General features: G+C 41.4%; 1 protein-coding gene across 2 annotated transcripts in view; it reads right to left on the bottom strand.

Moving 5' to 3' along the window:
* fgfr1b (fibroblast growth factor receptor 1b) overlaps positions 1-13,372 on the bottom strand; it is a 29,329-nt gene extending 15,957 nt beyond the window's left edge. For both annotated transcript variants that reach the window (XM_008423158.3, XM_008423159.3), the window contains exons 1-2: positions 13,145-13,372; positions 3,876-4,005 (exon numbers count right to left, since the gene is read on the bottom strand). In XM_008423158.3, the coding sequence (XP_008421380.1) occupies positions 3,876-3,984 (109 nt within the window). In that variant the 5' untranslated portion in view covers positions 3,985-4,005; positions 13,145-13,372. The remainder of the gene's footprint in view (positions 1-3,875; positions 4,006-13,144) is intronic.
* Positions 13,373-13,952: the final 580 nt, after the last annotated feature.

Raw genomic sequence — 13,952 nt, 5'->3', positions numbered from 1 at the left:
CTAGCCCTCTTAGCAAAAGAAGAGAAAGGAAGTGGTCATGGGGTCCTCGGAAGTTCTGGTGTCCCCATCCACAATGGCATCATCCACAATGTTTAAAATAAAAAAATATTCAGCAAATACCTGGAAAATATACATTGTTGTGTTCACATGACCCAGGTTAGTTTAGTCAGATATTTGAAGAAATTATATTTTGTGTATATTTTATTCAAATTTTGTGCTTTATCCATAGGACCTGTTTTGTCCCTATTCTCAAGAATCACTTATATATATATATATATATATATATATATATATATATATATATATATATATATATATATATATATATATATATATATATATATATATATATATATATATACCTGGGGTCTTTCTGCATGGAGTTTGCATGTTCTCCCTGTGCATGCGTGGGTTTTCTCCGGGTACTCCGGTTTCCTCCCACAGTCCAAAAACCTGACTGTCAGGTTAATTGGCCTCTCCAAATTGCCCCTAGGTGTGAGTGTGTGTGCATGGTTGTTTGTCCTGTGTGTCTCTGTGTTGCCCTACAACAGACTGGCGACCTGTCCAGGGTGTACCCCGCCTCTCGCCCGAAACGTTAGCTGGAGATTGGCACCAGCAACCCTCCCGACCCCATTAAGGGACAAGGGTGCAAGAAAATGGATGGATGGATAGATATATATATATATATATATAAAAAGAAATTCCCTTCTCACCCTCCGCGGGTGGTCTGTTTCATCCTCTGAGCTCGGGTCCTCTACCAGAGGCCTGGGAGCTTGAGGGTTCTGCGAAGTATCTTGGCTGTGCCTAGAACTGCACACTTCTGGACTGAGATGTCTGATGTTGTTCCTGGGATCTGTTTGAGCCACTGCTCCAGTTTGGGGGTGACTGCCCCAAGGGCCCCGATGACCACAGGCACCACTGTGGTCTTCACCTTCCAGGTCTTTTCCAGTTCCTCCCTGAGGCCCTGGTATTTCTCCAATTTCTCATGCTCCTTTTTCCTGATGTTGTAATCACTTGATATTGCTACATCCACCACAACGGCTTTCCTCTGTTCTTTATCCACCACCACAATGTCCGGTTGGTTCGCCATTACCATCTTGTCTGTCTGGATCTGGAAGTCCCACAGGATCTTAGCTCGGTCATTCTCCACCACTTTTGGAGGTGTTCCCCACTTTGATCTCGGGGCTTCCAGTCCATATTCTGCACAGATGTTCCTGTCGTTCCATGTATGCTTTCCCTGCCAGCATCTTGCACCCTGCTATTATGTGCTGGACTGTCTCAGGGGCCTCCTTGCACAAACTACACCTTGGGTCTTGTCTGGTGTGGTAGATCTGAGCCTCTATTACTCTGGTGTTTAGGGCCTGTTCCTGGGCAGCCAGGATGAGAGCCTCTGTGCTGTCCTTGAGTCCAGCTTTCTCCAGCCATTGGTAGGATTTCCTGATATCAGCCACTTCAGTTATTTGTCGGTGGTACATCCCATGTAGGGGCTTGTCCTCCCATGATGGTACTTCCAGCACCTTGTCTTCTGTTCCCCATTGCCTGAGACATTCGCTGAGCACATCGTCTGTTGAGGCTTTGTCCTTGATGTATTTATGGATCTTGGATGTTTCATCCTGGACAGTGGCTCTCACACTCACTAGTCCTCTGCCTCCTTCCTTACGGCTCGTGTACAGTCTCAGGGTGCTGGATTTGGGGTGGAATCCTCCATGCATGGTTAGTAGCTTCCTAGTCTTAACATCCGTGGCCTTCATCTCTTCCATTGGCCAGCTAATTATTCCGGCAGGGTATCTGATTACTGGTAAGGCATAGCTGTTTATTGCACGGATCTTGTTCTTGCCATTGAGCTGGCTTCTCAGGACTTGCCTTATTCGTTGGAGGTATTTGGCTGTGGCTCCTTTCCTTGTGACCTCATCGAGGTTGCCATTTGCTTGTGGTATTCCCAGGTACTTGTAACTGTGCTCTATTTCTGCTATTGTTCCTTCTGGGAGTGAGACCTCTTCTGTGTGGGTGACCTTCCCTCTCTTTGTAACCATCCGACCACACTTCTCTAGTCCGAATGACATCCTAATGTCAGTGCTGTAGATCCTGGTGGTGTGGATCAGTGAGTCGATGTCTCGCTCGCCCTTGGCGTACAGCTTGATGTCATCCATGTAGAGGAGGTGACTGATCGTGGCCCCATTCTTGAGTCGGTATCCGTAGCCAGTCTTGTTGATGATTTGGCTGAGAGGGTTCAGGCCTCCACAGCAGTGGAGACAGAGCATCTCCTTGGTATATGCCACATTTGATGGACACTTGTGCAAGTGGTTTGCAGTTGGCTTCAAGGGTGGTTTTCCACAGCCCCATCGAGTTTGCAATGAAGGCTCTTAGAGTCCTATTGATGTTGTACATCTCTAAGCATTCAATGATCCAAGTCATAGGCTTTCTTGTAATCAATCCAAGCGGTACACAGGTTGGTGTTGGTTGGTGTGTCGGGTTTTGCAGTCTCGGGCGACTGTGTGGTCTACAAGGAGCCTCTGCTATTTATGCCTATGCCCTTGTATTTATCCATGTGCCCGCTTATCTTAGCCGCTATGATGCCTGACATGAGCTTCCATGTTGTAGAGAGACAGGTTATTGGCCGATAGTTGGATGGGACTTCGAGGGTTCCTTCTGTATCAGGATTGTGCGCCCTTCAGTTAACCATTCAGGGTGAGTCCCATTTTGGGACCCATTTTGCTCATTTTGTAGCAGCTGGTTCAGTTGAGCATCTGCCACAGTGATGGTTACCGGGGCTTGTTCAGGGAGGTTGCTGTGATCCACAGTTAGCCACTGTGCATTGCTGTTGTGGGACGCCTCCCTTTCCCATATGCCTTTCTAGTATTGTTCAGGCTCCAGCCTGGGTGGGTCTGCTCTGTTGTTATTACCCTGCCATTGAGAGTACACTTTAGCTGGTTGGGTGGCGAAGAGCCGGTTAATCCTCCTGGCTTCATTCTCTCTCGTGTATCTCTTTAGGCGGCTGGCCTTTGTTTGGCAGTTTCGAGTGCTTCAGGTATGGGCATCTGGCTGTACTTGTAGTCCCTCTGACTAGGATTACTTGAGTAGTAGCATTCCAACAGATTAATGTTTTCACCTCTTGCCCATTTCCATCTTGTTCCAGTAGCCCATTTTTCATCAGGTTGCTCTGGTTCTCCAGCACCTGACGCAGACCTTGTTTGGCCGGGCGACGTCTGAGCCGGCATGTCGTGCTTATTTGTTTCTCTCATGGTATGAGGTAGGCTATATAGCTCCAAGGGTCTTGCCTAAGGACCCACACTGACACCCACACTGACAGCTCAATGTCACCGTTGTAACTTTTTGCCCCAGCCCCCAGCTATACAGTGAGCTATATAGCTATATATATATATATATATATATATATATATATATATATATATATATATATATGTGTGTGTGTGTGTGTGTGTGTGTGTGTGTGTGTGTGTGTGTGTGTGTGTGTGTGTGTAAAAGTGGCCTATTGCAGCTGTAACAATAGCAAGAAAGAGCTGAATGAGACCGTGACCGTGTGCAAGCACATGTGGTACACATGTGGTTTATGCTAGCAGCAACGCATCCAACATGTTGTCTCATCTATCAAAACATCCCTGCAAAACTGTTCAACAGCCTGTTAGAAAAATAAGCAGGACCTCCCAGTTACTATTGTTTACAGAGCAGAACAAAACCAAAAACCACAAGCCTGGAACTAGGAACCAAACAGAACTGTGGTTTTTATGGCCAACTTTGTATTTCTATGAGCTTTACCCTCAATCTTTAACTAAACTCGATCACATGACAAACAGACAGCTGAATTACTTTATCAGCTGTTGTTTCTGTGCGATAAAACACACAAAGGCTCTGACCTGTGTCCGTGTCTTCTGTGGCTGGTCTGGACTGGACCTGAACCAGCAGTAGCACCAGGACGCACGGAAGCAGGAAGCAGCGCCGGGAATCCATCACATTCGACTGCATCCACTTACTGGGACTTTTGCGCTGCAGAGAGGAAAAAGACGATGAAATTAGACTCACAATGAGATTAAATGTTCCTACTTCCTTCAGATTTTTCCAGTCTTGAGGCGCGTTGGAGTTTTGAGAAACATTAGGAACTCCCTTCGTTTTATGGAACAATGAAAACCTCATTTAGGTTGTGCAACACATGGACTTCTTCTGATTCTTTCAAGAAACACACAGATGCTCAGATGTCTCTGAGTCAATTTCCAGTAAAGCCATTAAAACCAGAAGGTCTGGTTTTACTTGACCAGCACAAGCTGGCCAAGTATAAACTAATACTGCATCAGCTGGTGATTTAATTTAAGTGTGAATGTTTAATGTCATTGTTTATCTGTAGGAACTGTGACCACAGTCAGTGGTTTTTGTCACTATGGAGAAAAAGCTAGTTATAATTTAGTCAGTTAAAGTTTATTTGTTTGGTGTCATTCACCATAAAAGCTGCCCAGTCCCAGTAGGCTTATAGTTCACAAACACATCAATAACATCCTTCACACATAAAAGTGTCCTCTCTGGAAGAGCTTCTGAAACATACTGAGTTAATTGAAACACACAATCCTTAAATAAACACTGTAGTTTGTCTTCATCACCAAAATAAAAGAAATCTGAATAAACATCAATAACTTTACCAAGCAATTATTTAACTAAATATCTCTGTTATAGAAGTCCCAACAGAAAAGGTGTTATGTGAATCTGTGATCCGACATTTTAATAAACCTGTTCCATAATCTCATCATATCTCCAATATATCTGACCTCACATGGTTACATCCATATAAGGCCGGTTCAGAATGTTTCTGGTCAGACTTAGGAAATAGCTCAGGACTCTGTACTGGACTTTCTCACTACAGGGTCGGTGACAATAGCCCCAGACTCTAGAACTGGACAGACAGGATCTGTCCAGATTTATAACCCAGGTCACAATAGAATTTTACTTCATTTATAACCTAATTCTCCACCCGCTAAATCTAACAGGATTTTTACTCATTCTCCAAATTTAAGATGTTCATCCACAATAAATCCCAAATATTGATTTCTTTTTTGTTTTTTTTTTGTTTTTTTTTATCAATAAGCAAAATAATAGGCCCAAAACGAAAGGTAAATGTTGTCAGTGTGTAGACCTTCATATCACACACAATGTAAAAGATACATCTCTAATTTACAGTGAAATACCAGAAGCTGTGGTTGCCGGAATTTTACCATCCATATTTTACCATATTTTGTCATATTTAGTGAGATCTACTCTCACTCCCACATCCACCTCTTTACCGTTATCAGATCATTTATTTATAATGCAAAGAGTAGGAGACAGGACATCACATTGTTTAACACCTTATGTGAGCCAGCCTGTTCTGAAGTCATTCACTAGAACACAAAAACCCATACATGTATTAATAACTAATTGAACTGAATGAAAATGAAATGCAGTTGAATATTTGAAAATTTGACGGGTAGAATTAGATTATTACTGGATTTTGTTGGGCTCTGTTAGTCAAAATGACAGACAATGAAAAGTCCAGGTCAACCTGAGGTCTCAGCATACATCTGAACTAACAGCAGAACTATTTGATGAGAAGAAAAATGCATTCTGGGACGTCCAGAGTGTAGAACTAAATCTAACAGGAAACTCTGTTGAGGCCACCTCTTCAGATCTTCATAATCTAAAAGATTAAAAAACCCGGCAGTTTTTGTGGCTGGCAAGTGGAGTGTCCTACAGGATATATTGAGATGTCATGTTGCTCGGCTCTCCACAATGTTTTTTAAGGAATCACTTTTCCTCAGGATGTCATTCTGGCATTTATGTTTTCAAAATAAATGGTGAAAAATTCTAAAAACATCCAAACCGATATGTGTTTTTTTACTTTATTACTTTGACAGATGTCATTTCATCGTCATGAAACAAATCCCAGCCTCCATACAGATTTTGTTCAGAACTGAAGAAATCCCAGCAGGAAACAGACAGAGAGTGAAGAAAGCTGTTTACGCCGTGAACAGAGCTGGTAGAGGCTGCAGAAGGGGACAGTAAATGACATTCATCATCTTATGAGGCTCATAAACAAAATGAGGACTGTTTGGCCGCCCTCGCCCGAGCGTCTCATTACAGCGTCTGCGCCCGGCGCGCTGCTGCGTGCATGCAGAGCACATGCATGTGGTTGAGGGTGGAGTGTGATGAGCAGAGCAGCGGAGGGTGCCAGCTTCATGCAGCCATAATTAATGCGCTCAACACACACATACACACAGACAGACGCCTGTTTAATTACTGTTGAGTCTTTGTTGTTTTATACAGAAGATTCACAAGTGATCAGGCACCACAGCAGACGCCTTTATTCACATATCCAGTAAATGCAACTTGCTGCACACAACTGAAAGCTGGAGCTGTTCGAATCAAACTCCATGCTAACTATAGTAGAAAGCTACTGTTGTTGTTGCCTGTTTTACATCCCTTGTTAGTTAGTTAATGCCAGGAATAAACCCAATCATTTTTCACTTCTGTACAGAACTTGTGCTCACTGTTGCTTTCCACATGGTAAAAAGAAATCTTTTTTGCCACAGCAGAAAGAGCAAAGAGTCAGGGAGAAGACATTATACAACCACATTATAAAAAACAAACCAATTGATAAACATACTGTAGAAATGCAAAGGAATTTTCCGTTATGATTTTAACAGGGTTTTTTTTTCTATAATTTGTCCTTTACACTTTGCATCATGGGAACAAGAACCTTTAGACAACATTAGCAGCTCTCGCTAACCAAAACCAGGAGCATCGACCATTTGGAGCTAGATTTAAGAGTTGGATTAACCTTTTTGGCACATTTTTGGTAATATAAAATAAATAAAAGATGTGTTTCTGAGTAAACTATTTTGTATATTATAGAAAACCTATTTTCTAATCTAATTCTGACAGAGGTTTATGGCTCTAGATTTGGTCTTTACTTCATGGGTCACACACTCTTTCCACAGGACCTATTTTTTTGTTTTTACTTTCAGTTTTACTCAAGAAAAGAAGAGCTAAACATATCATTTAAAATGCTGTGTTTGCTCGTGGTTATAAAAGTGAGACGCGGTTACCGCAGCATTTGTTTTTCAAACTCCTAACACCGTCCGCCGTCATCTCATGATGAGTTACACTTGCTAACTAGACTTTATTTGTTCACCTTAAGAAGAATATTTGCCACGTAACTCCCAAAAATAAGAGAACTGTGCTATGGCAAAAAAAATAAAATAAAATAAAACTGTTCAACTGTGACCACAACGTTTTGGAAAAGCTGCTGCAAAATCAGTAATTTTATGCCACAAAAATGATAAAAAAAAAAAAACATTGAAGCATCCTGGAGGGACTGATTATCTATACCAGCAGAAGAAGATTGAAAAAAAGGGCCTGTTAAAAATGAAGGGTCTTGGTAGTGTATTAAAACCAAGATGATTACATCACTTTTTACATCACCAATAACCTGAACATCCCAGCTTAAAACAAGTTTCAGTGTTTTATAGAAACATTTAAAAAACCCAGTCCAAATAAAAGCCAGCAGGTCTAGTTGATATTTTCCAAGCTCCACCTTTGACCAAAAAGCCACGGTCCTCCGCTTTCTACAGCATCAGAGGGATTTAAATTTAAAGCAACACACATATTACCAAGAACTGGATGTCCCTACAAAACTGACAAAAAGGTACAGGAAGTGTGTAACACACACACATGCACACACACACCTTACCCCACATCATGTCTGGGATGTGGAGCAGAGTGGCAAGATGGAGGCATTTCCTCACGATGAAAACATCCAAACCCCATGACGCTTGACAGACTGTTATTTTGAAGTAAAAAAGGAAGTAGCTCCCAGATTATACTGATGTTGTATGTATGGCAATCTTGGAGGAAAATGTGTTAAGCTGAAATACTCTGAAGTCTGGGGTTGGGTTCTGTTTATAGAACAATGGTTTCTACATGCTTTCCAGTTCAGACTTCTACATCTTTTAAGTCTCTAATGGGATTTTCTGCTGGTTTTATTGACATTCTAGTACCTAACATTTGCCTTGTTGAGTTTTATTGTTCTTTATAAAGCAACAACTAAAACACTGATAGAGATGGCTTGTGGTTTTGGTATTGGACATCTGAACCAACGTGGATTAATTCAAAACTTGGACTGCCTTTTCCTGGATAACATAGAGATCATTCAAATCCTAGTTTATGAACAGAGATGCATTCATTTCATGAAATCCTCCCATTTCATGAAATGCATTGGAAACAAGATTTTTAATGCTATTTTCAAACCATAGAAAATAGTAATTATTGAAGATTAGATGCTTTTTTGTAATCTAAATCAAATTCAGTTCATGAACCTTTGGTCCAATTGTTAAAATCTAAACATGGATGTATTTGTGGGTAAAAACAAATTCATTAAAATGGATGTGATCTTTGAGTGTGTTAACTGAAAAAGCCAAAGTGATTGATGAGCTGGACAGAAACTCGAGCCTAGATGAGGCAAACTAAAGATAGTCGTCATAATATACTTTTAAATTAATGTAAAAAGTTCATATTTCACATTATGAAAAAGTTGGAAAAGTTTGATAGGCATGTATGATAATCCTTTCACTTCACAATAACACATTGTGTTGTGTTTGTATTATACAGGACTGCAAATCTCCAGAAGGAATACTTTTGCACTGTATTAACGCTTCGATTTCCTGTGTGTCAGACCAAGCACAGTGACACAGGTGTCAGAGCTGCTGCCTCGGAGCCAGAAGGTCCTGGTTTGAAATGTGGGCTGGGCAGAGGCCGATCTGGTGGACCTGATCCAACTCTCCAGACAAGCACATGAAAAGAGCCAGAGCGGAACGAAGCAATTGGACAGAAAAGAACTTCCTCGGCTGCACAGCGCAACAAAAACCTGCATGGAAAACCTTCTGAGGACTCAGGAGCATTACACAGACCTAAAAATCTGACGGAGGTAAACAGAAGTCTGACCCAGTCGGTGTGTGTAGGTCCTTGTGTTTTCTCATCTGGGTCCTAAAAGTCTCTGTCCTGGTCTAACTCAGTCTGAGCTGGTCCCTCACCTACACACCAGATTCTGCAGCCGGCTGGCAGCTCCTCATAGCTCTCATACTAACATACCAGCTGCTCATGGCTCCCATCCATCCAGGCTGGAAAATATACACACAAGTGCCAAACAGGAAGTGAGGCAGAAGGCTGTAAACCTTCCACAGACTTTGTTTAAACCATCACAGAGAAGAGAGCAAGTCAAGTTTAAAGGGGAAAATGGTCCAGGTTTGTTTTGCTTCAGATCCAAAATTCTTGAGGGTTTTAGAGGAAAAGTGACTCACTTATATCATACAAACTCCACATATTACAGTTCAGCATGAAAAGTGATGATTTACCATCCTGAAATATGGTGCTGGCTTTAAAAAAATCTGTTTATACATCTATTTATATGTTTAGGTACGGAACCCTCCAGGGGACATGGGGAAGTTTTTTTCTTTTGCGTTCCTTCGCAATACTTTTGCGTCCCCTCGCAAAAATCTATTGATCAGTTCATGCGGCATAATTGAATACTGTATGCCTTTCTTACGGTGGCCGCAGTAATTTCTGCTTTAATACAAGCTTATGTGCGGTTTTTCCACAGACTATTGAGTTATTATCGGGGGGTAATAAGTCATTTGATTGTGTCTATTGTGTTCGTCTGAATGAGGGCTGCTTTCAGTGCCGTTCCATCTGAGCCTTAACAGACATAAACATGCAGTAGATAAATCGATTTTCAATCAGTTTTTAATAAAGAGTTAATAATAATAAACACGTTTTCACTAAGGCTCTAAAGAGTCGTATGAATTAAATAATTATTGATATGACAGAAGCAGCGGCTTTGACACCTGGTGATGGGCGTGTCGATGTGGGCGTGACTGTCATGAAGTATGAATGGGAAGGTTACTGGCTGCTGGCTCCGTGTGTATGAGGAAGCGGTTGAACGGGGTGGTCAGTCCTCGTAAAGTTTGGAGCATGATAATCAAAATTAAATAAATCGATAATTGTTACAGAACAAAGAAGAGGTTTGGAGTTGATTGATACACGGACAGATGAGATTTCCCGCGTTAACCCAGTGCGGCCCTCTACCACCATTTGTTTGCTGTGTTTTATAATAATAAAACGTGTTTATTATTATTATTACTAACGCTTTGGTGCAAAAAACTCATTGAAAATCGATTTATTCACTGCATGTTTATGTCAGTTAAGGCTCAGATGGAACGGCACTGAAAGCAGCCCTTTAAACCATTCAGACGAAACAACAAAGACACAATCAGATGACTTATTACCCCGCGATAATAACTCAATAGTCCATGGGTTAACCTTAAATAAAGCTTGTATTAAAGCAGAAATTACGGCGGCCACCGTAAGAAAGGCTTACAGTATTCAATTATGCCGAATGAACTGATCAATAGATTATTTAGAGGGGACGCAAAAGAAAACAAATTCCCCATGTCACCTGGAGGGCTCTGTATTTAGGGACAAAGCCAGTGTTATAAATAATCAGCTGCAGTTCTGCAGGAGTAAAGCAGGGCTGCTCAAACATGTTGGAACATGGACCAAAAAAAACAAAAAAACTATTTTAACATTTTCTTTCGTGCTCAACAATAAACTAAGCATGAAATATTTTGATTAAACAAAGAAATTAGATTTGTTTTTGTAGGAAAGGAATTTGCAAATCATTGTAGATCCAAAATTCAAAAGGTTTTCACATGTTTTTCCTAAAGAAGAAAAGGCAAAACTTGTATTCATTTATTTTAAGATTTAGTCCAATCTCAGCAACAAAAACAAAATTTAGGTCAGTCTTTATTTAGAAAATTTTAACATAATTAAAAGCAGATTTTGGAGCTCTAAAGTCTGCTTCAGTGTAGAAATCAATTTACCAATCTGCCAAGAAATTAAAGGAAAGCAAATCGTTTTACTATTAAAGGGGAAGTATTATGTAAAATCTGCTTTTTTGAGCTTTACACAATATTATAATGTTATTCCATCATCAAAAATTTATCTGGAGCGTTGCCTTGATACTTTCATGCATATTTAAGAAATCCTTTAATCTCCATTGCAACCATCCAGCTGTGCAAAACACCTGGGTGAACCTAACCCCGCCTTCGAGATGCAGCTCCTCCTTTGTGGTGCAGCTATAAGCTTCTGAGCTTCTGCCTCACAGAGCAGCCCTTCCCAGTGACTGCCCCACTCAGCTCCTTCAGACTAGCCAGAAGTAATCTGCTGAGTTCATTATAGGAGCAACGCTGCTAAAAATTTTATTGAAGGGTTAATAGAGGAGCCATGTTGTGATGACTACCTGAAGGTGGAGCTTCAGAAAGAGCAGGAGTTTTTAATAAAGAGACAGAGGTCCAATTTAAAGACGTTAAATTATAAAGTCCATTTTTAAAGTAATATTTCATAAATACAGTATCAGAAACTGATCTTACTGATCTTGCCGAAACTGATCTTACCTTCAGTTTGAGCAGAAACTGAAGGTAAGATAATTACTTGATTGTGCTATAAAAATGCACAAGATGCCTGCAGAATACATGATACTGCTCCTGTAAAAGACAAATACTTTGTGGTGCATCTAACATTTTTGTAAGAACATTTTCATTTTTGGGTCATTGTTTTGTTCTAATTGGGAAAAAAAAATTCTTGTGCACCAGCAACCCTCCCAACCCCACTAAGGGACAAGGGTGCAAGAAAATGGATGGCTGGATGGAAGTTCTTGTGCATCAACCACCTGCACTGCTGGGATAAATTTAAGTTAATCAGGGGCCGCACAAAATCAGTCATGGAACGACAAATGGCCCCTGGCCCGCACTTTGGACACCTCTGCTCTAGAGTCTAATATAACATTTCAAAAATATTCATGTTAAATAAGAAGAACACGACAGTAGCATTACCACAATGCTTCATATGTGCCTCTGTGTTTGTTTACGGCCTAGTTAAAGCATTCCGCCCTTTTTAATTTTTTTTCCTAAAAGAATCAGATTATTTTATGGAGATTTAACAGACTGACACAAAGTAGCAGAGCAGGGAAGTGGAAGGAGCTTAATAATAAACAAAAATAAAAACCTAAAGAGTGTGGAAGACATTGGTAGCCATTCCCCTTTACTCTGATGCTACAATAAAAATCCAGTGCAACTCATTACCTGGCCAAGACATGGCCGACCAAGTAGAGCATTTCCTTACAGATGTGATAACCATGGTAACCATGGAGGAGCTGCAGAGATTCACAGCTCTTTGAAGCCAGCTCACAAACACACATCTGAGCTTTATGGGACAAACTTCAGCAGAATAAGAGCAACAAATAAGGTATGGTTGGAAAAACGAGTAAGAATACAGCTAAGGAAACGTAGAAGAAATATATTGGAGGCAGCATCATGCTGCGGGTGGGGTTTTCTGATTGGAGGTGATGAGACGGATGATACCAGAAGAAAAGCTGCTGCAGGAAGCCAAAGAATAGAGCCTGGAGCAGATCTATCACTTTCAGGACAACACAAACACAGAGCCGGGGCTGCAGTGGAAGAGTTCAGATCAAAACATAAACAACTGCTGAAATGGCATAATCAAAGTCCAGACCTAAACCTAACTGAGTCTGTCACAATACAGGTCTCCATCCAATCTGACTGAGCTGCTCTGAAAAGAGGACCGACCTCGTCAGTTTGATGTGTGAAGCTGATGGAGTCATTCCAGGGAAGACTTGAGCTGCAGTGGAGCTGGTTTATATCCTGATTTATAAAAATATATTGGAAAAGCAAAGCATGCACACTTTGCACTTCAGGATTCTGCACTACATTGTTGGTGTTTAAGATAAAATCCAAGAGAGCACACAAAGGTCTCAGATTATGACTAGAGATGATTATTTCATATGTAATACAGCAGGTTATAGCTTCATCACCGCCTCTTCCATTTATACTGCGGGACGTTTACTGAAACGAATCTGTCGGTTTTGAGTTGATAAAGTTATTCCCTGAACATCTGGACACTTTTCTGCTCCATTGGCTCAGATCCATCCGCTCCACCGCGGCCCGCCTGCAGCTGGCAGTCAGAACCCACTGAGGTCCAAAGATCTCCGGACTGACAGAGGAAGTGATCCGGTCCGGCGAGACAGACCTACCTGTACGACACGGTCCAGTTGGCAGGGTCCGGAGCCCAACACCGAGTTTGTCCGTCCGTACAACCATGAAGTATGAACTTTCCAGAACTACTGCGAAAGTCCTGCGGCGGTCCGGACGGGCTTTAAGACCTCCAGCTGGCGGTAAATCCCGGCGGAGTGAGTCCGAGCCAGCCGCTCTTCGTCCTCTGGAGAAAAACGTGGGAAAGGCGCCACTGGTAGACAGAGTTGTCTCAATAAATAATGGAACCAGAAGAGACGCCCACAGTGGGAGTTTCCTCTGGTCAGCGCCCCCCAACCCCGCCTCCCAACACACACACACACACACACACACACACACACACACACACACACACACACACACACACACACACACACACACACACACACACACACACACATCTCCATTATTTCTACCGGGGCCTCCCTCCCAGGAGCCCCTCGCTTCGGGTTTCCTGCTGTTGTGGGGACACACTGTGTTTCTTCAGCGACTTCATAAGATTTAGCGACATATGAGAACAGCGACCCCCATTCCACTTCCACCCATCACACACGAACACACACTACAAAAAAACCCTGAAATAATAACCTAGATAATAGATTATCATCATCGTCGTCGTCGTCATTATTATTATTATTATTATTATTATTATTATTATTATTATTATTATTATTATTATTATTATTATTATTATTATTATTATTATTATTACATCTGCCGTGGCTTACATTGAATTTGATTATTTGTAAAAACAAATAATCTGTAACTTAATGTGATTTAAAGAAGACTTTTTGCTACTCAACCAGAGCT

The sequence above is a fragment of the Poecilia reticulata genome, chromosome 12 (assembly GCF_904066995.2).
Source record: "Poecilia reticulata chromosome 12, P_reticulata-male-v2, whole genome shotgun sequence".
Taxonomy (NCBI): Eukaryota; Metazoa; Chordata; class Actinopteri; order Cyprinodontiformes; family Poeciliidae; genus Poecilia; species Poecilia reticulata.
The sequence above is the reverse complement of the archived record's forward strand: the minus strand, read 5'-3'. Positions and strand labels throughout refer to the sequence as shown.